The 21,986-nt window shown below is 48.9% G+C and overlaps 1 protein-coding gene across 2 annotated transcripts; it reads left to right on the top strand.

The window, feature by feature from the left end:
* Nucleotides 1–339: 339 nt before the first annotated feature.
* On the top strand, nt 340–17,404 carry adamts4 (ADAM metallopeptidase with thrombospondin type 1 motif 4). Of its 2 annotated transcripts, XR_010001238.1 has the most exons (10): nt 340–1,581; nt 2,979–3,302; nt 4,197–4,329; nt 4,536–4,703; nt 5,887–6,173; nt 7,464–7,650; nt 9,808–9,983; nt 11,465–11,640; nt 13,233–15,796; nt 15,848–17,404. XR_010001238.1 is itself a non-coding variant. In XM_008122965.3 (9 exons), exons 1-9 carry the CDS (start codon nt 1,012–1,014, stop codon nt 13,645–13,647), a joined length of 2,436 nt encoding a protein of 811 aa, XP_008121172.1. In that variant the 5' UTR covers nt 340–1,011; the 3' UTR covers nt 13,648–17,404. The 2 variants fall into 2 exon arrangements, 1 of the variants encoding a protein (XP_008121172.1); XM_008122965.3 differs by having other exon boundaries at nt 13,233–17,404.
* Nucleotides 17,405–21,986: the final 4,582 nt, after the last annotated feature.

Here is a 21,986-nt window from a genome sequence, read left to right as displayed (position 1 = left end):
ATCACTGCCTTAACCTAATCCGTTGAGAAAGCGGATGTTCGGAAATGACCTCAAACTCTGTGTGTCTGTGTTGCGAAAAGTGCTGTGCCGTTTCTAAACAGTCGGCAAGAGCCGAAGGGAATTGACAAAAGAGAACATCCAGGCGCTGATATATTTTTTGTTTCCTTCCCCAAAATGCTGTGTCAGAATTTGGCACACCCGTCCGGCCGGCGACCTCCATTTGTTCAATCCCAAGCTTACAGTTAAATCATCGTTTTCCCATGTTGGCCCCTCCTCCTTCCTTGCAAGATTGAGAACAAGAGAAGGGGGAAGCCCATACGTTTGTCCCCATCACACAACTCCAGGCTTGCGTGTGTCTCTCCGTCCAGCCAATCGGCAGGAGCCAAAGAGAGCTCTTAAAACCGGAGCCGTGCCGGAGAGACACAGATCCATAGGCAACCTTGGCTCACAAACGGTCCCGGCGGGTTGCTAAACAGACTTCAAACTGCTGGGTTTGCATTCATTTTTCTACGACTTTTCATCTCTGAAAGAAGAACAGCCCTTCATATATCTACATAGTTTCCTATTTCTTGAAATTGGACACAAAAGGGTGGAAAAAACAGTGATAAAGGCTCAGCTTCCGAAGACCGTAGATTTCATTTTGTTACACCGAGATTCGGAGCAAAATAGAGTTCACAGTAAAAGAGAAAAAAGACAAAAAGGACTTGGCAAGAAGACGAGAAGGGAAAAAAAAATCCCAGCCACTTATTTCTGGAAAGAGGATTTTTTATTGTTCCGTCCAAGCGTCCGAAAAAGCAAACCAGAGCTTCAATTTCAAGCATCAAACTGACTGCAGACTCGTCTTTTCGGTGTCTACAAATCCCAAACGGCACATGTGAAGTAGTGATGTGCATCCTTTCTTTAGAGACAAATATTTCGTTTTCCTGACTTAAAATGAACTTTCTCCCCTAAAGATATTACACTTCTGTTGTCGCATCCCTCTCTTTTTTCCCAGTTTTGGATTTGATTTTTATGTGTTACTCCATGTTTGTTCTCGTGCTTGCCGCGTGTTGTAACCTGGCCGGCGCCATGGATGACTGGCCTCGTTTCGGCAGGTATCAAGAGGAAATCGTGTTTCCGGAAAGGACCAATGCCTCTATCTTTGACAACAGCCTGGACGGCGCTGCGCTCGCCGACGAACGCCTCTCATTCCGCTTCCGAGCCTTTGGCGACGATTTCGCGCTTGATTTAGAGAAAGACGGCAGCTTCGTCACGGAAGGCTTGATGGTGCAATATTTGGGCACGTCGGGAGACGGAGTCAACGGGCTGCTCGAGCAAGGCGCCTACTTCACCGGGACGGTGAACTCGGACCCCGAATCGATCGCCGCGATCCATTACAACGGGGTCTCTTTACTGGGGGTGTTGCAGTATCAAGGTGCCGAGTACCACGTGCAGCCATCCAACATGGCAGGGGAAACCGGGGCCCACGTGGTGCGGAGGAAGGTCCTGGAGAAGACCGACGGACCCATTTGCGGGGTGGGATCCCCGACGCAAGACGACACGCCAACCCTCAAAGCGGAAGAGCGTCCGAGAAGAGCAAAGGTAAGACGGTCTGTGTCCTTGTGTTACGATGGGTGGGTCCGTTTGGCCCACGTCCTCACCAGTAACGCTCTGGTTGCATGTTGGCTTCAATCCCACACTTTGGATGGAAATAACTTCTTCTTATAAGCCAAACCTACCAACACAAACTACTCCATTTGGAAGAATTGTCTTAAGACATCGTTGGTGGAGTTCAAAATACTTTGATTGTAAGTGAACTATAAATCCCAGCAACCACAACTCTCAAATGTCAAGGTCTATTTTCCCCCAGACTCCACCAGTGTTCATATTTGGACATATTGAGTATTAGTGCCAAGTTTGGTCCAAATCCCTCATTGTTTGAGTCCACAGGGCTCTCTGGATGTAGGTGAACTACAACTCCCAAACTCACGCTCAAAGGCCACCAAACCCATCCAGTATTTTCTGTTGGAGTTCTGTGTGCCACGTTTGGCCCAATTCCATCGTTGGTGAAGTTCAGAATGTTCCTTGATTGTAGGTGAACTATAAATCCCAGCAACTACAACTCCCACATGACAAAACTAACCTCACCAGTATTCAAATTTGGGCATATCGGGTATTTATGCTGCATTTGGTCCAGTGAATGAAAATACATCCTGCATATCAGATATGTACAATTTGCGATTTGGATATTTATCGGATATTTACGATTTGTGATTTGGATATTTATCGGATATGCACGATTTGAGATTCGGATATTTATCGGATATTTACGATTCGCAATTTGGATATTTATCGGATATTCACGATTTGCGATTTGGATATTTATCGGATATTTACGATTCGCGATTCGGATATTTATCAGATATTTACGATTTGCAATTCAGATATTTATCAGATATTCACAATTTGCGATTCAGATCTTTATCGGATATATACGATTTGCGATTCGGATCTTTATCAGATATTTACGATTTGCGATTCGAATATTTATCGGATATTTACCATTTGCAATTCGGATCTTTATCGGATATATACGATTTGCAATTCGGATCTTTATCAGATATTTACGATTTGCGATTCGGATCTTTATCGGATATTTACGATTTGCAATTCGGATCTTTCTTGGATATTTACAATTTGTGATTCGGATCTTTATCGGATATTTACGATTTGCAATTCGGATCTTTATCGGATATTTACGATTTGCGATTCGGATCTTTATCGGATATTTACAATTCGGATATTTATCGGATACTTATGATGTGCGATTCATAACAATAGCAAAATAACAGTGAAGTAGCAACAATAATAATGTCATGGTTGAGGAACTGGATTAAAGGGTCACGGCATTAGGAAGGTTGGGAACCACTGTCTTAAGACGTCTTGGACTGTGGTTCCCTTGTGGTCGCACAAATTCACCTCTCTTCTTTCCCCTACAGCGCTTTGCATCCATCCCGCACTTTGTGGAGACGCTGGTGGTGGCGGATGAGGAGATGGTGCGCTTCCACGGGGCCGGCCTCAAGCCCTACCTGCTGACCATCATGGCGGCAGCGGCCAAGTTCTTCCGCCACCCCAGCCTCAGGAATCCCGTCAGTCTGGTGGTGACCAAGATGGTCGTGATCGGAGAGGCCGGAGACGGGCTGCAGGTCTCGTCCAACGCCGCCGAGACGCTCAGGAATTTCTGCGCCTGGCAGAAAGGCCTCAACAAAGCCAGCGACAAGGACCCCGAGCATTTCGACACGGCCATCCTCTTCACCCGGCGGGTAAGGAGCTAGTTATGCTCACCTTGCTTAGATCACTTTTTATCATGACTTGAGAACCTCCTGCAAGTGGCTCCTGGTGTGAGAAAATTGCTCATCTACAGAGATGTTGCTCGGATGTGCTACCGTCCTGCTGGGAAGCTAGAGCTGACAGACAGGAGCTCACCCGACTTAATAACATCCTGCAAGTGGTTCCTGGTGTGAGAGAATTGGCCGTCTACAGAGACGTTGCCCAGGGGACATTGCCCAGATGTGTTACCGTCCTGCTGGAAGGCTTTTCTCATTTCCTCATAAGCTAGAGCTGACAGACAGGAGCTCACCTGACTTGAGAACCTACTGAAAATTACTTCTGGTGGGAGAGAATTGGCTGTCTACAGAGACATTTCTCAAGATGTGTTATCGTCCTAATGGGAGGCTTTTCTCATGTTCACAAGCTAGAACTGACGGATGGGAGCTCACCCAACCTGGGAATATACTGCAAGTGGCTCCTGGTGTGAGAGAATTGGCTGTCTACAGAGACATTGCCCAGGGGACGTTGCCCGGATGTGTTACCATCCTGCTGGGAAGCTAGAGCTGACAGATGGAAGCTCACCCAACTTGAAAACATACTGGTGTGAGAGAATTGGCCGTCTACAGAGACATTGCCCAGGGGACATTGACCGGATGTGTTACTGTCTCACCTCAGAAGCAACTTGCAGTATGTTCTCAAGTTGGGTGAGCTCCTGTCTGTCAGCTCTAGCTTCCCATGACATGCAGCAGGTCAGTAACACATTCGGGCAACGTCTCATCCCTGGACAACATCTTTGTAGACGGCCCATTCTCTCCCACCAGAAGCCACTTCGCGAGAAGAATAAATAGGAAATGGGTAGTGGGAACACATGTCTCTTTCACTGGTAGGACCTCTGTGGGCGCTCCAGCTGTGGCACGCTGGGCATGGCGGACGTTGGCACCGTGTGCGACCCGGCACGCAGCTGCTCCATTGTTGAGGACGACGGGCTCCAGTCGGCGTTCACCGCCGCGCACGAAATGGGTAAGCATGGGCACGGCGCCCTCTCGTTTATAGACAGAGAGATCTAGGGAGGGTCTGGGGTGGACAGCACCGTTCTAGGCGTGCCAACACGAAGTCCTACGCAGTCCAACATCGACCACTGAAAGCTATGAACGGATGTAAAAAAGCTTTGGAGAGGTGGCGCTTGTCAACTAACTACCCCGTGCCTCCCCTTCTTCCCTTTCTAGGGCACGTCTTTAACATGCTCCACGACGACGACAAGCACTGCCGGGAGCTGAACCAGCAGAGCAAGTCTCGCCACATGATGGCTTCGGTCATGACCCCCGTGGACCCCAACGAGATGTGGTCGCCCTGCAGCGGGCGATTCATCACGGACTTCCTAGACAACGGCCACGGTAAGGTTGGGAACAGGGGTGGTTCAACCATTAGGTGAGCTAGGCGGTTGCCTGAGGCGCCATCCTCTGGGGGGCGCTGTTGAAGCAACTCCGCCTAAGCGTGGCCTCCGCCCAGGCCTTCACCCTCAAGGCTGCCTGGCCATGTTCCAGAAGCATTCTCTCCTGACGTTTCACCCACATCTATGACAGGCATCCTCAGAGGTTCTGAGGTCTACTGGAAGCTAGGCAAGTGGGGTTTATATATCTGTGGAAAGTCCAGGGTGAGAGAAAGAGCTCGTCTGTTTGAGGCTAGTGTGAATGTTGCAATTGGCCAGCTTGATTAGCATTTAATGGCCTTGCAGATTCAAAGCCTCCCTGGGGGCATCCTTGGTTGGGAGGTGTTAGCTGCCCGATTGTTTCCTGTCTGGATTTCCCGTTTTCAGAGTGTTGTTCTTCATTTAGGCCTTTCCTTAATCCCCCCCCCCCTTATTATCCATCATTTTTACTTATCCAACACTTTTATTTTTCAGTGATTGGTTTGGGAGGGGGGACGCCAAAATTCAGTTCGCCTACACTTGAAAATTACCTTGGGCCGGCCCTGCCTGAGATAGAGTTGCATTGCCAGATTCCCATAGATGCCGGTGGGAATGAGGTTGCAAAGGCTCCAGGTGGCAAAGGAGGTCTTTCCAAGGCCAGCCCTGCTTACCTTGCGGTGTTTCTCAATCTGAGGAGGGCTGGGGTGGGGGGCTCATCCTGGAAGAAGCGTCGGCCTCAAAGAAAAGAAGCAAAAGGCCCCTTGTGTCTGCTCCTCCGAGACTCTGGCTGCTTCCTCCCTGGGGGCATCCTTGGTTGGGAGATGTTAGCTGCCCCTGATTGTTTCCTGTCTGGATTTCCCCTGTTTTCAGAGTATTGTTCTTTATTTAGGCTTTTTCTTAATCCCTCTTTATTAGCCAACATTTTCACTTATCCAACACTTTTATTTTTCAGTGATTGGTTTGGGGGGGGGGGGGGACAGCAAAATTCAGTTCGCCTACACTTGAGAATTACCTTGGGCCAGCTCTGCCAAGTTGGGAATGTTCTCTTTTTTGTCCGGCTGGGTCTCTTGGCCGGAGCAGTTGGGAGATTTGTTCCCTTGGAAGACACTAATTCCCCCCTCCCACCCCCCTGACCCCGGTCCCCTCTTTCCTTCCTTCTTTCTCTGTAGGTTCCTGCCTTTTGGACAAGCCCCACGAACCCCTGAGCCTGCCCGCGGTCTTCCCCGGGAGCAGCTACGACGTGGACCAGCAGTGCCAGCTGAGCTTTGGGCCCGACTCGCGCCACTGTCCCAACATGCAGCTGCCCTGCGCCTCGCTCTGGTGCACCGGCCGCATCAACGGGCAGTTCATGTGCCAGACGAAATACTTCCCGTGGGCCGATGGGACGCCTTGCGGGGAAGGCAAGAGCTGCATGAGCGGCCAATGCATCAGCAAAGTTGAGCTGAAGGCATACAATGTGAGTGGCGTGGTAGCAAACTCTCCAAGGTTTGTGGACCTTGGGAAACTATAACTCCCAGGACGACTCCATTTCACATAGCCATGGCATTTAAAGTGGGGTAAAAGAGCATTCATTCCATACTGTAAATGCACCAAGAGAAGGATAAGGACCTTGGGAAACTAAGACTCCCAGGGCTGCACACTATGGAGACATGACATAATAATAACAACAACAACAACAACAACAACAGTAATAATAGTAATAGTAATAATAATGGCACTTAAAATGGGTCTCTACTGTATTTGTTCTCCAGTGCAGATGCACCCAGAGAAGGGTATGGACCTTGGGAAACTATGACTCCCAGGACTGCACAATATGGAGAAATGGCATAATAATAATAATAATAATAATAATAATAATAATAATAATAATAATAATAGCATTTAAGATGGGTCCCGACTGCATTTATTCTCCAGATGCACCCAGAGAAGGGTATGGACCTTGGGAAACTACGACTCCCAGGGCTGCACAGTATGGAGATGTGGAATAATAATAATAATAATAATAATAATAATAATAATAATAATAATACAGTAGAGTCTCACTTATCCAAGCCTCTGGATTATCCAAGCCAGAATACTGGCTCGAATACTGGCTTGAGTGGCAGAATACTACTACTACTACTACTACTACTAATAGCATTTAAGATGGGTCCCAACTGCATTTATTCTCCAGATGCACCCAGAGAAGGAGTAGGGACCTTGGGAAACTACGATTCCCAGGGCTGCACAGTATGGAGACATGGCATAATAATAATAATAATAATAATAATAATAATAATACAGTAGAGTCTCACTTATCCAAGACTCGCTTATCAAAGCCTCTGGATAATCCAAGCCATTTTTGTAGTCCATGTTTTCAATATATCGTGATATTTTGGTGCTAAATTCGTAAACACAGTAATTACTACATAACATTACTGTGTATTGAACTACTTTTTCTGTCAAATTTGTTGTATAACATGATGTTTTGGTGCTTAATTTGTAAAATCATAACCTAATTTGATGTTTAATAGGCTTTTCCTTAATCTCTCCTTATTATCCAAGATATTCGTTTATCCAAGCTTCTGCCAGCCCGTTTAGCTTGGATAAGTGAGACTCTACTGTAATAGCAATAATAATCATTCTCTCCCGGCTATCCCATGCAACACAAGGCAGTGGAATTTAGTAAATGTGATGAAGTGGCAAGTCGCCACAGGGAACAGCGGGTATACCACGCTAAACTATGATTCCTGCTCTTGTCCTGCAGATCCCAACACATGGAGGCTGGGGCCGCTGGGGTCCATGGGGCGCCTGCTCGCGCACCTGCGGAGGGGGCGTGCAATACTCCACCCGGGAATGCAACAAGCCCGTCCCGCGCAACGGGGGCAAATACTGCGAGGGGAAGCGCACCCAGTACCGCTCCTGCCACGTCCAGGATTGCCCCGATGGGAACGGTGAGCGAACGGGACACAATGACAGTATGGGTTCAAACCATTGGAAAAGAGAGACCACCTAAGTCAGTGGTTCCCAAACTTATTTGGCCTGCCACCCCCTTTCCAGAAAAAATATTACTCAGCGCCTCCTGGAAAGGGGGCGTGGCTTAGAGGGGTGGGCATGGCTCCTGCTCAAGAGGGCGGGGCTGAGCCTCTCCTAGTCCAAGATGCAGGGCTGCGAGGGGGAGGTGGGCGGGGCCACAAATGGGCAGCCAGGACTAGGATAGGCGGAGTTACAAGCTCTGAGGCAGGGCTGAGCTTCTATTCTTGTCCTGCGGCGCCTGCCAGGAAACAGGGGGAGGGGCTAGAGGTGGGGCCTCTTCCCAAGTGCCTGACGGGGCTGAACCTCTATACCCCGCCCCCGTGTTCTGTCTCGCACACTTTGGAAGAGGCCCCGCCCCCTCCCCTAGCTCCGCCCTTTAGTCCTAAAAGGCCTCTCAGGAGAGGTATAGAGGCTCAGCCCTGTCTCACACTCTTTGGAAGAGGCCCCGCCCCCACCCCTAGCCCCGCCCTTTAATCCTAAAAGGCCTCTCAGGAGAAGTATAGAGGCTCAGCCCTGTCTTGCACTCTTTGGAAGAGGCCCCGCCCCACCCCTAACCCTGCCCTTTAATCCTAAAAGGCCTCTCAGGAGAGATATAGAGGCTCAGCCCTGTCTCACACTCTTTTGAAGTGGCCCCGCCCCCACCCCTAGCCTCGCCCTTTCATCCTAAAAGGCCTCTCAGGAGAAGTATAGAGGCTCAGCCCTGTCTCACACTCTTTGGAAGAGGCTCCGCCCCACCCCTAGCCCCGCCCTTTAATCCTAAAAGGCCTCTCAGGAGAGATATAGAGGCTCAGCCCTGTCTCGCACTCTTGGGAAGAGGCCCCGCCCCCACCCCTAGCCCCGCCCTTTAATCCTAAAAGGCCCCTCAGGAGAGATATAGAGGCTCAGCCCTGTCTCGCACTCTTGGGAAGAGGCCCCGCCCCCACCCCTAGCCCTGCCCTTTAATCCTAAAAGGCCTCTCAGGAGAGATATAGAGGCTCAGCCCTGTCTTGTGCTCTTTGGAAGAGGCCCCGCCCCCACCCCTAGCCCTGCCCTTTAATCCTAAAAGGCCTCTCAGGAGAGATATAGAGGCTCAGCCCTGTCTTGTGCTCTTTGGAAGAGGCCCCGCCCCCACCCCTAGCCCTGCCCTTTAATCCTAAAAGGCCTCTCAGGAGAGATATAGAGGCTCAGCCCTGTCTTTTGCTCTTTGGAAGAGGCCCCGCCCCCACCCCTAGCCCCGCCCTTTAATCCTAAAAGGCCTCTCAGGAGAGATATAGAGGCTCAGCCCTGTCTTTTGCTCTTTGGAAGAGGCCCCGCCCCCACCCCTAGCCCTGCCCTTTAATCCTAAAAGGCCTTTCAGGAGATATATAGAGGCTCAGCCCTGTCTTGTGCTCTTTGGAAGAGGCCCCGTCCCCACCCCTAGCCCCGCCCTTTAATCCTAAAAGGCCTCTCAGGAGATATATAGAGGCTCAGCCCTGTCTTGTGCTCTTTGGAAGAGGCCCCGCCCCCACCCCTAGCCCCGCCCTTTAATCCTAAAAGGCCTCTCAGGAGAGATATAGAGGCTCAGCCCTGTCTTGTGCTCTTTGGAAGAGGCCCCGCCCCCACCCCTAGCCCTGCCCTTTAATCCTAAAAGGCCTCTCAGGAGAGATATAGAGGCTCAGCCCTGTCTTTTGCTCTTTGGAAGAGGCCCCGCCCCCACCCCTAGCCCTGCCCTTTAATCCTAAAAGGCCTCTCAGGAGAGATATAGAGGCTCAGCCCTGTCTTGTGCTCTTTGGAAGAGGCCCCGCCCCCACCCCTAGCCCAGCCTTTTAATCCTAAAAGGTCTCCCAGGAGACATATAGAGGCTCAGCCCTGTCTCAGGCTCTTGGGGAGAAGCCACGCCCACTCCTCTAGCTCCACCCCCTGTGTCCTAACAGGCACCTCAGGGGCTCAGCCCTGTCACTTGGGAAGCGGCCCCGCCCCTCCCCTGGTCCCGCCCCATCTCCTAATAGGTGCCATCACCGCCCCCCTGGATCACTGCAGTGCCCACCAGGGGGCGGTAGTGCCCACTTTGGGAATCACTGACCTAAATAGAAAAATTATCTCCTTCGTCCTTCCAGCCTTGACCTATCGAGAGCAGCAATGCGCGGCCTACAACCACCGGACAGACATGTTCAAGGACTATCCAGCCCCAATGGACTGGGTGCCTCGCTACAGTGGTGTGGCTCAATGCGACCAATGCAAGCTGACCTGCCAATCCCATGCGCTGGGCTATTACTATGTCCTCGAACCAAAGGCAAGCATTACTATGACAGTACTTAATAGATACCATATATACTTGAGAATAAGCCGACCCGAATATAAGCTGAGGCACCTAATTTTAACACAAAAAAACTGGGAAAACATTGACTCCAGTATAAGCCGAGAGTGGTAAATTTCAGCAATAAAAATAGATACCAATAAAATTACATGAATTGAGGCATCAGTAGGTTAAATGTTTTTGAATCTTTACAGCAAACTGTAATTTAAGATATGACTGTTCAACTCTGATCAAATCATTATTCTCATCTTCTTCAATGTAAATGTGCTTATGTATCCTTTTAATAATAATAGAGCGAAATAATACATGTAATAGTAATAATAATAATAATAATAAATACAGAAAAATAGTACATGTAATAATTAATAAAATAATAAATACAATAATAATAATAATATCAGAGTGAAATAATGAATGTATTAATAATAATAATAATAATAATAATAATAATAATAATAATAATAATAATAATAATAGAGTAAAATAAATGTAATACAGTAGAGTCTCACTTATCCAACATAAACAGGCCGGCAGAACGTTGGATAAGCGAATATGTTCAATAGGCAGTAATGCTATGTAGTAATTACTGTATTTACTAATTTAGCACCAAAATATCACGATTTATTGAAAACATTGACTACAAAAATGGCTTGGATAATCCAGAACCTTGGATAAGCGAATGTTGGATAAGTGAGACTCTGCTGTAGTAGCAACAATAGTGAAAAATAATAAATGTCCCGTATATTCTCAAGTATAAGCTGACCCAAATATAAGCCAACCAGGACCCTCAGCCGAGTAGAAGTTGAAGGGGGCTTTTACAGTCTTAAAAAAAGGGCTGAAAAACTAGGCTTATACTCGAGTATATACAGTAATTCAGAATTTTGTAAAATGTTATATGCACAGTGTTTCTTCCCCCCCAATCTGCTCTCTATAACTGGGATGTCTATGGTGGAGGAAAAACATGAAATCTAGGATGAAATTGTCCCCGTAGGAAAGCCTTGACTTGGGTGGTGGGCAAGATGGTTTGTTTGGAGGACACCGGCAGGGCTCTTAGACATGTTTACGGTGCTATCTATAACTGGGATGTCTGTGGTGGAGGAAATATATGAAATCTAGGGTGAAATTGTCCCATCAGAAAGGCCTCACTTGGGTGGTGGGCAGGATGGTGTTTGTGGAGGACATTGGCAAGACTCTTGGACATGTTCATGGCGCTCGCTATAACACTGGGGTGTCTGTGGTAGAGGAAATACATGAAATCTAGGATGAAATTGTCCCCGCCAGAAAGGCCTCACTTGGGTGGTGGACAGGATGGTGTTTGTGGAGGACATTGGCAAGACTCTTGGACATGTTCATGGCGCTTGCTATAACACTGGGGTGTCCGTGGTGGAGGAAAGACGCTTCCAAGATATACAAAATCCTTGAGATGGAAAACTCACCTTCCTCTCCCTTTGTTCTAGGTTGCCGACGGAACGCCCTGCTCTTCCGAATCGAGCTCTGTCTGCGTCCAGGGACGCTGCATCCACGCCGGCTGTGACCGCGTCATTGGCTCCAAAAAGAAGTTTGATAAATGCATGGTCTGCGGGGGAGACAACTCGGCATGTGCCAAGATCTACGGCTCCTTCACCAAACCTCAGTGAGTGTTGTTTGTGCTTGTGGCACTACATCATTTGCAGCACAAAGTATTGACATTTGCTGATGGTGTTCACGCAACAGCCAAACACATGCCAGTTGCAGACTAGTTTGGGGACCCAGCGGTGCCCGGGTTATTTGAGAAAGGCATTGTTTCCCTGTATTCTGTTTAGTCTAGAACACTGGTTCCCAAACTTATTTGGCCTGCCGCCCCCTTTCCAGAAAAAATATGACTCAGCACCCCCTGGAAAGGGGGCGTGGCTTAGAGGATAGGCGTGGCTCCTGCTCAAGCGGGCGGGGCTGAGCCTCTCCCCTAGTCCAAAATGCAGGGTTGGGAGGGGGAGGTGTGTGGGGCCAGGACTGGGATGGGCGGAGTTACAAGCTCTGAGGCAGGGCTGAGCTTCTATCCCTGTCCTGCGGTGCCTGCCAGGATACAGGGGGCGGGGCTAGAGGAGCGGGCGGGGCCTCTTCCTAAGTGCCTGACGGGGCTGAACCTCTATACCCCGCCCCCCGTGTTCTAACAAGCGCCTCAGGGGAGGTATAGAGGCTCAGCCCTGTCTCATGCTCTTGGGAAGAGGGCCAGCCCCCAGTCCCGCGCTTTAGTCCCAAAAGGCCTCTCAAGAGAGGTATAGAGGCTCAGCCCTGTCTCAGGCTCTTGGAAGGAGGCCCCGCCCCCTTCCCTAGCTCCACCCTCTGTGTCCCAACAAGCACCTCAGGAGAGGTATAGATGCTCAGCCCTGTCTCGGGCTCTTGGGAAAAAGGCCCCGCCCTCATCGCTAGCCCCGCCCTTTCGTCCTAAAAGGCCTCTCAGGAGAGGTATAGAGGCTCTGCCCTGTCTCACGCTCTTGGGAAAAAGGCCCCGCCCTCATCCCTAGCCCCGCCCTTTCATCCTAAAAGGCCTCTCAGGAGAGGTATAGAGGCTCAGCCCTGTCTCGCGCTCTTGGGAAAAACGCCCCGCCCTCATCCCTAGCCCCGCCCTTTCGTCCTAAAAGGCCTCTCAGGAGAGGTATAGAGGCTCAGCCCTGTCTCACGCTCTTGGGAAAAAGGCCCCGCCCTCATCCCTAGCCCCGCCCTTTAGTCCTAAAAGGCCTCCCAGGAGAGGTATAGAGGCTCAGCCCTGTCTCAGGCTCTTGGAAGGAGGCCCCGCCCCCTTCCCTAGCTCCACCCTCTGCGTCCCAACAAGCGCCTCAGGAAAGGTATAGAGGCTCAGCCCTGTCTTGGGCTCTTGGAAAGAGGCCACGCCCACTCCTCTAGCTCCACCCCCTGTGTGTTGTCACAGACGCCTCAGGTGCTCAGCCTTGTCTCCGGCACTTGGGAAGAGGCCCCGCCCCGTGTCCTAATAGATGCCATCACTGCAACCCTGGATCTCTGCAGTGCCTCCCAGGGGGTGGTAGCCCCCACTTTGGGAATCACTGGGTTAGAGTAACAGTGCTCTGCAAAAGCCCAAGCTATTGAAAGTACTGCAAATCCCATTATCCGTGGTCCGTTCCCTCCAAACCACACTAGGACGTAAAGCGAGTTATGGGGGTTAAGTGTGCGATGAGGCCTTTGCTACCAGTTTGTTCCTAAGCAATATGCTGTCTTTTTGTCCGCCAGGTATGGCTACAATGACGTGGTCACCATCCCCGTGGGTGCGACCCACATCCTGATCCGCCAGAGCAGCGGCTCCTCCTCAGCAAGCGACGGGATCTACCTGGCCCTCCGCCGCCGGGACCACTCTTACGCTCTCAATGGCAACTACGTCCTGGCACCCTCCGAGCAGGACGTCCACCTGCACAGCGGGTCGGTCCTGCGCTACAGCGGGGCCACCAAGGCCGTGGAGACCATCGTGGGCCGGGGGCCACTGAAGGAGCCCCTGACGCTGCAGGCCTTGGTGGTCACGGACCAGAAGACCCCGCGGCTCAAGTACACCTTTTTCGTCCCCAAGGCTCCCAAGAGACTCTCGGACCAGTGGCTGAAACAGAAGGCCCGCATCTTGGAGGTCCTACGGAGCCGGCGAGGCCACAAATAGGGACGTTGTCCTAATACTACGATTCGGTATGGAGACCCTTACCTCTGCGAGGAACTCGAAAGACATTAGAATTGCTAACAAATGGATACCATTGGAGGTCTCTACTCAAGACCTGCTCTCGGTGCCTCAGGATCTTTCCTGAACGGAGAGCGAGGGAGTATTACGGGGAAGGAATGAGCAATTTAAGTTGCTTATATGGCCAACCCTTTCTGTCTCTCTTGCGCCATGCGCCAACTACCTGACCCCATTAACTTCATAAGTGTTGAAGCAAAGGATAGAGAGGTGGTTGTGCTTCTGAAGTTCGTTGTTGGTCTCCTATCCAAGCACTAACCAGCGTTGACCATGTTTACCTTCCAACAGCTACTTTTAGGGTATTCTAGGCCTTATAGGTGATGAGCCAGACTCCATATTGGATCCTAGTGAGAAGGAAAGCCTCTGGTTCCGAGTTTTGGGAATGGAAGAACCAAAGGAATGGAGGATGAAGAGTGGAGAGTCCCATCTACGAGGGCGTTTGTTCAAGATCTCCCCCGAGCCACTTCCAATGGCCTGAAACCAAAGCAGCTTGGCCCAGTCCTGAGTCCTTCTTCCTCCCAGCTTTGTAAGCCACTGTTGAGACCTCTTCGCTCGTAGAAGTCGGCAGGTTGTTCCAAAAGCTTCGGAAATCAGAGTCTCATCATCTGAGAAATGCTTCCTTGTTGGACAGAGGTGGCAGTATTTCGATGGTGCGAGGTTCGTCAGGTGAATAATAAGCGGCATGCGGGATAATTTCCAAGCCAGAGGAGCAACATGTGCGTTGTGAGCGGGTGCATTGCCTTGCAGAAGGCGGGCGGACACCTTTGGCGAGCACGCCACGTGTCTCTTGTTTTGATGTCCTCCCTCCCGAAACATCCACAGCAGTGAAGCATCGTCTGCCCCAGTGATCGTGGCACCCTTGGTTAGAAAATCCATCCGTACGACTCCATGCCGGTCACAAAATACTGTCAACGTGACCGAGAGTTGGGCATGTGCTTTCTTTGGAGGTGGGAGGAGCCACAAATGGGCGGAGTTACGAGCTCTGAGGCAGGGCTGAGCTTCTATCCCTGTCTTGATGTGCCTACCAGGACAAATGCTTCCATTGTATTGACTGGACTTGAGTCTCAAGATCATCATGATGGACTCAATTTTGGGATGAGTCTATGACAGTGGTTCCCAACTTATTTGGCCTTTCCAGAAAAAATATGACTCAGCGCCGCCTGGAAAGAGAGGTGTGGTTTAAAGGGGTGGGCGTGGCTCCTGCTCAAGAGGGCGGGGCTGAGCCTCTCCCCCAGTCCAAGATGCAGGGCTGCGAGGGGAGGTGGGTGGGGCCACAAATGGGCGGAGTTACAAGCTCTGAGGCAGGGCTGAGCTTCTATCCCTGTCCTGCGGCGCCTACCAGGACAAAGGGGGCGGGGATAGAGGGGGCGGGGCCTCTTCTCAAGTGCCTGACGGGGCTGAACCTCTATACCCCGCCCCGTGTTCTAACAAGTGCCGCAGGGGAGGAATACAGAGGCTCTTGCAAAGAGGCCCCGCCCCCACCCCTAGCTCCACCCTTTAGTCCTAAAAGGCCTCTCAGGAGAGGTATAGAGCAGGGGTCCCCAAACTAAGGCCCGCGGGTCATTGACCTGGCCCCTGTCCTAAACTTTAGACTTAGGGTTGTCGTAAGTCTACCTGGTCTTTGGAGGTCTCTTTCCTTACCTATGGTCCTATGAGATGGCCTTTGAGGGTCCCTTTCCTTACCTATGGTTTTATGAAATTGTCTAGATGGCCTTTGGGGGCCCTATTCCTTATCTATGGCCTTATGAAACCATCTAGATGGTCTTTCAGGGTCCCTTTCCTTATCTATGGTCTTCTGATGGCCTGATGAGATCATCTAGATGGCCTTTGAGGGTCCCTTTCCTTACCTATGGTTTTATGAGATTGTCTAGATGGCCTTTGGGTGCCCTTTTCCTTATCTATGGTCATATGAAACCATCTAGATGGCCTTTGAGGGTCCCTTTCCTTACCTGTGGTCTTATGGGACCATATAGATGGTCTTTGGTGGTCTTTTTGCTTACATATGGTCTTATGATGGTCTTTGAAGATCTCTTTCCTTACCTATGGTCTTATGAGACCATCTAGATGGTCTTTGGAGGTCTCTTTGCTTACATATGGTCTTATGAGACCATCTAGATGGTCTTTGGAGGTCTCATGGTCTTACGAGATTGTCTAGAACAGGGGTCCCCAAACTAAGGACCTCCAAGGTCATTGACCTGGCCTCTGACCTAAACTTTATAGACTTAGGGTTGACCTAAGTCTGAAATGACTTGAAGGCACACAACAACAACAATCTTAATTTTGGACTATTTCATCCTAGTCCGGTCCCCCAGCAGTCTGAGGGACTGTGAATTGGCCCTCCACTTAATAGGTTTGAGGACCCCTGATATAGAGGCTCAGCCCTATCTCAGGCTCTTGGAAGGAGGCCACGCCCCAACCCCTAGCCCCGTCCTTTAATCCTAAAAGGCCTCTCAGGAGAAGTATAGAAACTCAGCCCTGTCTCAGGCTCTTGGGAAGAAGCCCCGCCCCCAGCCCCGCCCTTTAGTCCTAAAAGGCCTCTCAGGAGAAGTATAGAGGCTCAGCCCTGTCTCGGGCTCTTGGAAGGAGGCCCCACCCCTTTCCCTAGCTCCGTCCTTTGTGTCCCAACAAGCGTCTCAGGAGAGGTATAGATGCTCAGCCCTGTCTCGAGCTCTTGGGAAGAAGCCACGCCCACTCCTCTAGCACCGCCCCCTAACAGGCGGCTAGATGCTCAGCCCTGTCTCAGGCTCTTGGGAAGAAGCCACGCCCCTCCCCTGGCCCCGCCCCCGTGTCGTAATAGGTGCCATCACCGCCCCCCTGGATCGCTGCAGTGCCCACTTTGGTCTATGAAAATGAAAAAGTCCTCCTAGTTTCCATGGCACGTTGTCAATAGAGCTGGAGAGCATTCAACTCGTTCCTGCTTCTGGGAAAGTGTGAGCACCCGGGGGACCCAGCCAGCATGTGAAGATGGTCTTGGGTGGTTTTTTCCACGGACCCCACACTCATGTTGACATTTTGGGCGAGGTGGAGAAGGGTTATGTACGCGACGACGTTCCTCCACTTGCTGGATGGTGTGTCCATCAATAGCATCCCTGGAATTGGACCACATTGTCTGACCACATTGGAATGGACGACACCAGTTCTTGACTCATCACCATCAACCTCTTTCATGTCATCGAACGAACATCTTCTTTCAAGTCAAGGAACTCCCACTGGGTCCATTCCCAAACCTCACCCCACTTCGGCACTCGTAAAATCGAGACCGTGCTCCGTTCCAAGTTGTCAATTTGCACGTCACCTATTGAGACTTATATCATGACACACGTGCAGTTTCGGCGTCCTGCGATGAACAGAGTCCGGGGAGATCTTTAATGAACGCCGCTCGTATTTGAACCGGGACCGACGATCCATTGGTTCTGGATCCCCGTCCATTCCTGTATTTTGTATTTATTGTTGTGTTTATTTATTCTCCACTCTGTGCTAAAAAAAAAAGATACGTTCCTCGGCTCTCACTGGAAACGTGGCATGTTTTCAGCACGCGTTTTCTTGGAAAGAAAGAAAACCATGCCTGAATCGGTGGCAGTGTCTACCTCAGTTTCGTAGCACTTCCCTCGCTTGTGGACGTAACCCTTTCCTTGTCCCGGTTGCTCTTGGCTTCGAAATAAAATAGCCGAGCGATTATTAGGCACCGGAGAAATTATAGTGATTCGCATTAGCCCCGTCTTGGCCTGCCATCCCGTCTCCGGAAAGCACTCGGTGTCAATGCTGTTCAGTCTCAAAAATGCGCCACTAGACCACAAACCTCTCCCCCTCCAACCCAGGCTCCAGATAATGTTGTGTCTGGGTCGGTTTTTGATTGATCACAGACTAAGAATCCCAAATTCTTAGAATCTTCCAGCCTGATAGAAGGGGAATGCGCATGGCATGCGCAGGACACTGAATTCACTTTTTTGCCTCCAGCCTAGATAAACAAAGAGAGATGTGGGGAATGTTCAATGTGTGATACAAGTGGGAATTAGTGGTCGGGGCCATGGGGTCAATGGGACTCCAGTTATGGCCAATTCCGGGAAAGATATAATGTCCAGCGAGGAAATTTGGACACCACAAAGACGTGATGCGTTGTCCGACGGTGCACTGAGGGAGTCCCATTGAAAGGCCAAGAACAGTTGCTTCTTTGGGATGCTTGGGAGGTCTTTTAGTCAGAGTTGGGTTGCTGCAAATTTTCCGGGCTGCATGGCCACGTTCCAGAAGCAGCATTCTCTCCTGACGTTTCACCCACATCTATGGCAGGCATCCTCAGAGGTTGCTGAGAGTTTTCCGGTCGGTCTGGCCATGTCCCAGAAACATTCTCTCCTGACGTTTCACTCCCATCTATGGGAGTCATCCTCAGAGGTTGCTGTCTGGCCATGTTCCAGAAGCATTCTCTCCTGACACTTCGCATCCTCAGAGGTTGCTGAGTTTTCCAGTCTGTCTGGCCATGTTCCAGAAGCATTCTCTCCTGATGTTTCACCCACACCTATAGGTTGTTGTGAGTTTTCCAGTCTGTCTGGCCATGTTCCAGAAGCATTCTCTCCTACCACTTTGCCCACATCTATGGCAGGCATCCTCAGAGATTGCTTTGAGTTTTTCAGGCTGCATGGGCATGTTCCAGAAGCATTCTCTCCTAACACTTTGCTCACATCTATGGCAGGCATCCTCAGAGATTGCTGTGAGTTTTCCAGTCTGTCTGGCCATGTTCCAGAAGCATTCTCTCCTAACACTTTTCCCACATCTATGGCAGGCAACCTCAGAGATTGCTGTGAGTTTTTCAGGCTGTATGGGCATGTTCCAGAAGCATTCTCTCCTGAGGTTTCCCCCACCTCGATGGCAGGCATCCAACAATGCCTCTACGGTTCCCCAAATCCTCCGTTAGTTATGTGTTTGGGATTCTGGGAGTTGCACTCCCCGGCTTGGCCCAGGAATCGTCTTTGACCCCACCATGCCTGCATTGACTGACACAGAAGGCTGATAATAATTTAAATTAAGTTATGATTTATTTTATTTTATTTTATTGTAAATGGCCGCAAATGGCTCCTTGGCCCCGAGGCAAGCCCTGGGGTGGTTTTTTTTTCATATAAGTGGCACGATAATATTAATAATGATTATTGCGTGGGATGTTGTGGGGGTTATTATTATTATTTTTGTTTTCCAATAATAATAAATAAAATTTTGCCAGGTGATGTGTTTTTGGTCCTATGTGATATGGGGGAGTGCCATTCTATTCAGCTCCTCTAGTACCGTGTATACTCGAAGATAAGTCGAATTTTTCAGACTTTTTATGAGCTGAAAAAGCCTTCCCCGGCTTATAATCGGGCCAAGGCTGGCAACTGAGCCTGAAGGCTATTGCTTGCAATATGTGATATATTCCTCTCTTCTCCTCCCTTATCAGTGTGTTTTCTTTTGCAAAGCCTCCCTCGCTCTTAATCAAGGGAATGTTTTGAAAAGAGAAAGACACCCTTGCAAGTCAGGAAGAAGAAAAATATATATTCATTAATCTTATGAAAGCACTTTCCCCTGAAATATTTGTTAAACTCTCCTACAGATATATAGGCATTAACACCTTGCAAGCTTTTGCAATCTCTATGTACCTCTATATTTGTATCTATCTATATACATTAATTTTATATATGAATTCCCCCCCCCATATGTTTGCAGGTCTTTGCAAATCCTTTATACATATAAATCCATGTACCTGTGTAACTGTAGCCATACATATACATTATTTTTATATATGAATTTACCCTCATATGTTTGCAAGTCTCTGCAAATCCTATATAGATATAATTATCTATATAAAGAGAGATGTCTGGATAGATATGAATATATTCTTACCTACCTATATACAGGGCTTGCAAATATTACAGGGGGGAAATGAACACACAAATATATATAGACATGTCTAGATAGATATGAATATATATACAGTAGAGTCTCACTTATCCAACCCTCTCTTATCCAACGTTCTGGATTATCCAAGGCATTTTTGTAGTCAATGTTTTCAATACATTGTGATATTTTGGTGCTAAATTCGTAAATACAGTAATTACTACATAGCATTACTGCGTATTGAACTACTTTTTCTGTCAAATTTGTTGTATAACACGATCATAATCTAATTTAATGTTTAATAGACTTTTCCTTGGTCCCTCCTTATTATCCAACATATTCGCTTATCCAACAATCTGCCGGCCCGTTTATGTTGGATAAGTGAGACTCTACGGCTTGCAAATATTGTAGGGGAAATGCACAGAGAGAGAGAGGGGGGGGATTTGCAAACATTTTGAGGGAAATGCATATGTGAAATTAGTATCTATACTTATAGATCTATATCTATTATTATTATTATTTCTCACATTTATATCTCGCCCTTCTCACCCGAAGGGACTCAGGGCGGCTTACAATAATGGCAACAATTCGATGCCCATACAAAATCAATATCAAACAATGCATAAAACAGTTAAAAACTATTAAAATACTATATAAATTACAAAATATAAATTTCAAACATATCTAGCTCTGCATTGTTTATATAAGCATTTAATATTTGCCTGTTACTACGTTGGAAGCTGGCCTGAGTCCCCACGGGGAGATAGGGTGGGATCCAAATGAAGTTTTTTTATTATTATTATTATTGTATGACACAGTGAATAAGATAGACATGCTGGATTTCGTTTCACAAAATCACAAGTCGAACACTTCCCAAGTGCCTAGGACTGTGTGATGTATTTTCGGATGATGCGCACAGATCCCAGCAGGGTGGCCTTTTGCAGTTGGCAGATCGTAATTTTGTCAATGTCTATTATTATTATTATTAGGTTATTGTTGATACCATATTGTTTTTGTTGTCCCTACTTTTCCATTTATAAGGTAAAGGTAAAGGTTTCCCCTGACATTAAGTCCAGTCATGTCTAACTCTGGGGGTTGGTGCTCATCTCCATTTCTAAGCCGAAGAGCCGGCGTTGTCCGTAGACACCTCCAAGGTCATGTGGCCGGCATGACTGCATGGAGCGCTGTTACCTTCCTGCCGGAGCAGTACCTATTGATCTACTCACATTGGCATGTTTTCGAACTGCTAGGTTGGCAGGAGCTGGGGCTAACAGCAGGTGCTCATTCCGCTCCCTGGATTTGAACCTGGGACCTTTCGGTCTGCAAGTTCAGCAGCTCAGCGCTTTATTTATTTATTTATAGCATTTATATTCCGCCCTTCTCACCCCGAAGGGGACTCAGGGCGGATCACATTACACATATAGGCAAACATTCAATGCCTTTTAACATAGAACAAAGACAAGACAAACATAGGCTCCGAGCGGGCCTCGAACTCATGACCTCCTGGTCAGAGTGATTCATTGCAGCTGTTTGCAGCTGGCTTGCTCTCCAGCCTGCGCCACAGCCCGGAGCTTTAACACACTGCGCCACCACCAGGGGCCCACTTATAGAGCTAGTTTATTGCTTTTTTTGAAATACGGTAAATATTCAAAAACATTTAACCTACTGATGCCTGGATTAATGAAATTTTATTGATATCGGTTTTTATTTTGAAATTGACCCTTGGCTTATACTTGAGTCAATAAGTTATCCCAGTTTTTTGTGGTAAAATGAGGTGCCTCGGCTTATATTCGGGTCAGCTTATACTCGAGTATATACGGTACTTCAAAAATACTGGTTTTTCCTCTGCGACATAAACCTAAAAGCAGATAACATCCCACACACACACACGGGACGGCAAGGGACCCAGCCAAAGGAAGGACCATCCCAACATGCCCTTCCTCCCCAGATTTTCCTGCCGCCTCCCCAGATCTCCTTTCCAGACCTTGGCCTCCTCCGTGGCTTTGCTTTCCCCATTCAATCTGGCGCTGGAAGGCTCCCGGGCCCGGCGCCAAGTCCCTAAGTCTCCCAAGGCTGCGCGAAATCGTGCGCATCGGATTCCGGAGAGCCTGCCATTTCCATTTCTGGGGGAGGGAAGAAGAGGATAAGGAGGAACGGGTGCCTTTTCGAACTCCTTCCCGGCTCCCAAATGTCAAACTCTAAGGTCTATTTTCCCCAAACGCCACCAGTGTTCACATTGGGGCATATCGAGTATTTGTGCCAAGTTTGGTCCAGATCCATCATTGTTTGAGTCCACAGTGCTCTCTGGATATTGGTGAACTACAACTCCTAAAAGCAAGGTCAATGCCTGCCAAACCCAAACAGTATTTCCTGTTGGTCATGGGAGTTCTGTGGGCCAAGTTTGG

Source organism: Anolis carolinensis, unplaced genomic scaffold, assembly GCF_035594765.1.
Source record: "Anolis carolinensis isolate JA03-04 unplaced genomic scaffold, rAnoCar3.1.pri scaffold_14, whole genome shotgun sequence".
Classification (NCBI taxonomy): domain Eukaryota; kingdom Metazoa; phylum Chordata; class Lepidosauria; order Squamata; family Dactyloidae; genus Anolis; species Anolis carolinensis.
The sequence above is the reverse complement of the archived record's forward strand: the minus strand, read 5'-3'. Positions and strand labels throughout refer to the sequence as shown.

What these genes read in the sequence shown, in the direction of transcription:
- adamts4 (XM_008122965.3), top strand. Translation starts at nt 1,012, where the DNA reads ATGTGTTACTCCATGTTTGTTCTCGTGCTTGCCGCGTGTTGTAACCTG. An exon ending in AGCGTCCGAGAAGAGCAAAG is followed by an intron (nt 1,582 to 2,978) that starts GTAAGACGGTCT and finishes TTTCCCCTACAG; the next exon opens with CGCTTTGCATCCATCCCGCA. An exon ending in GGCTCCTTCACCAAACCTCA is followed by an intron (nt 11,641 to 13,232) that starts GTGAGTGTTGTT and finishes TTTGTCCGCCAG; the next exon opens with GTATGGCTACAATGACGTGG.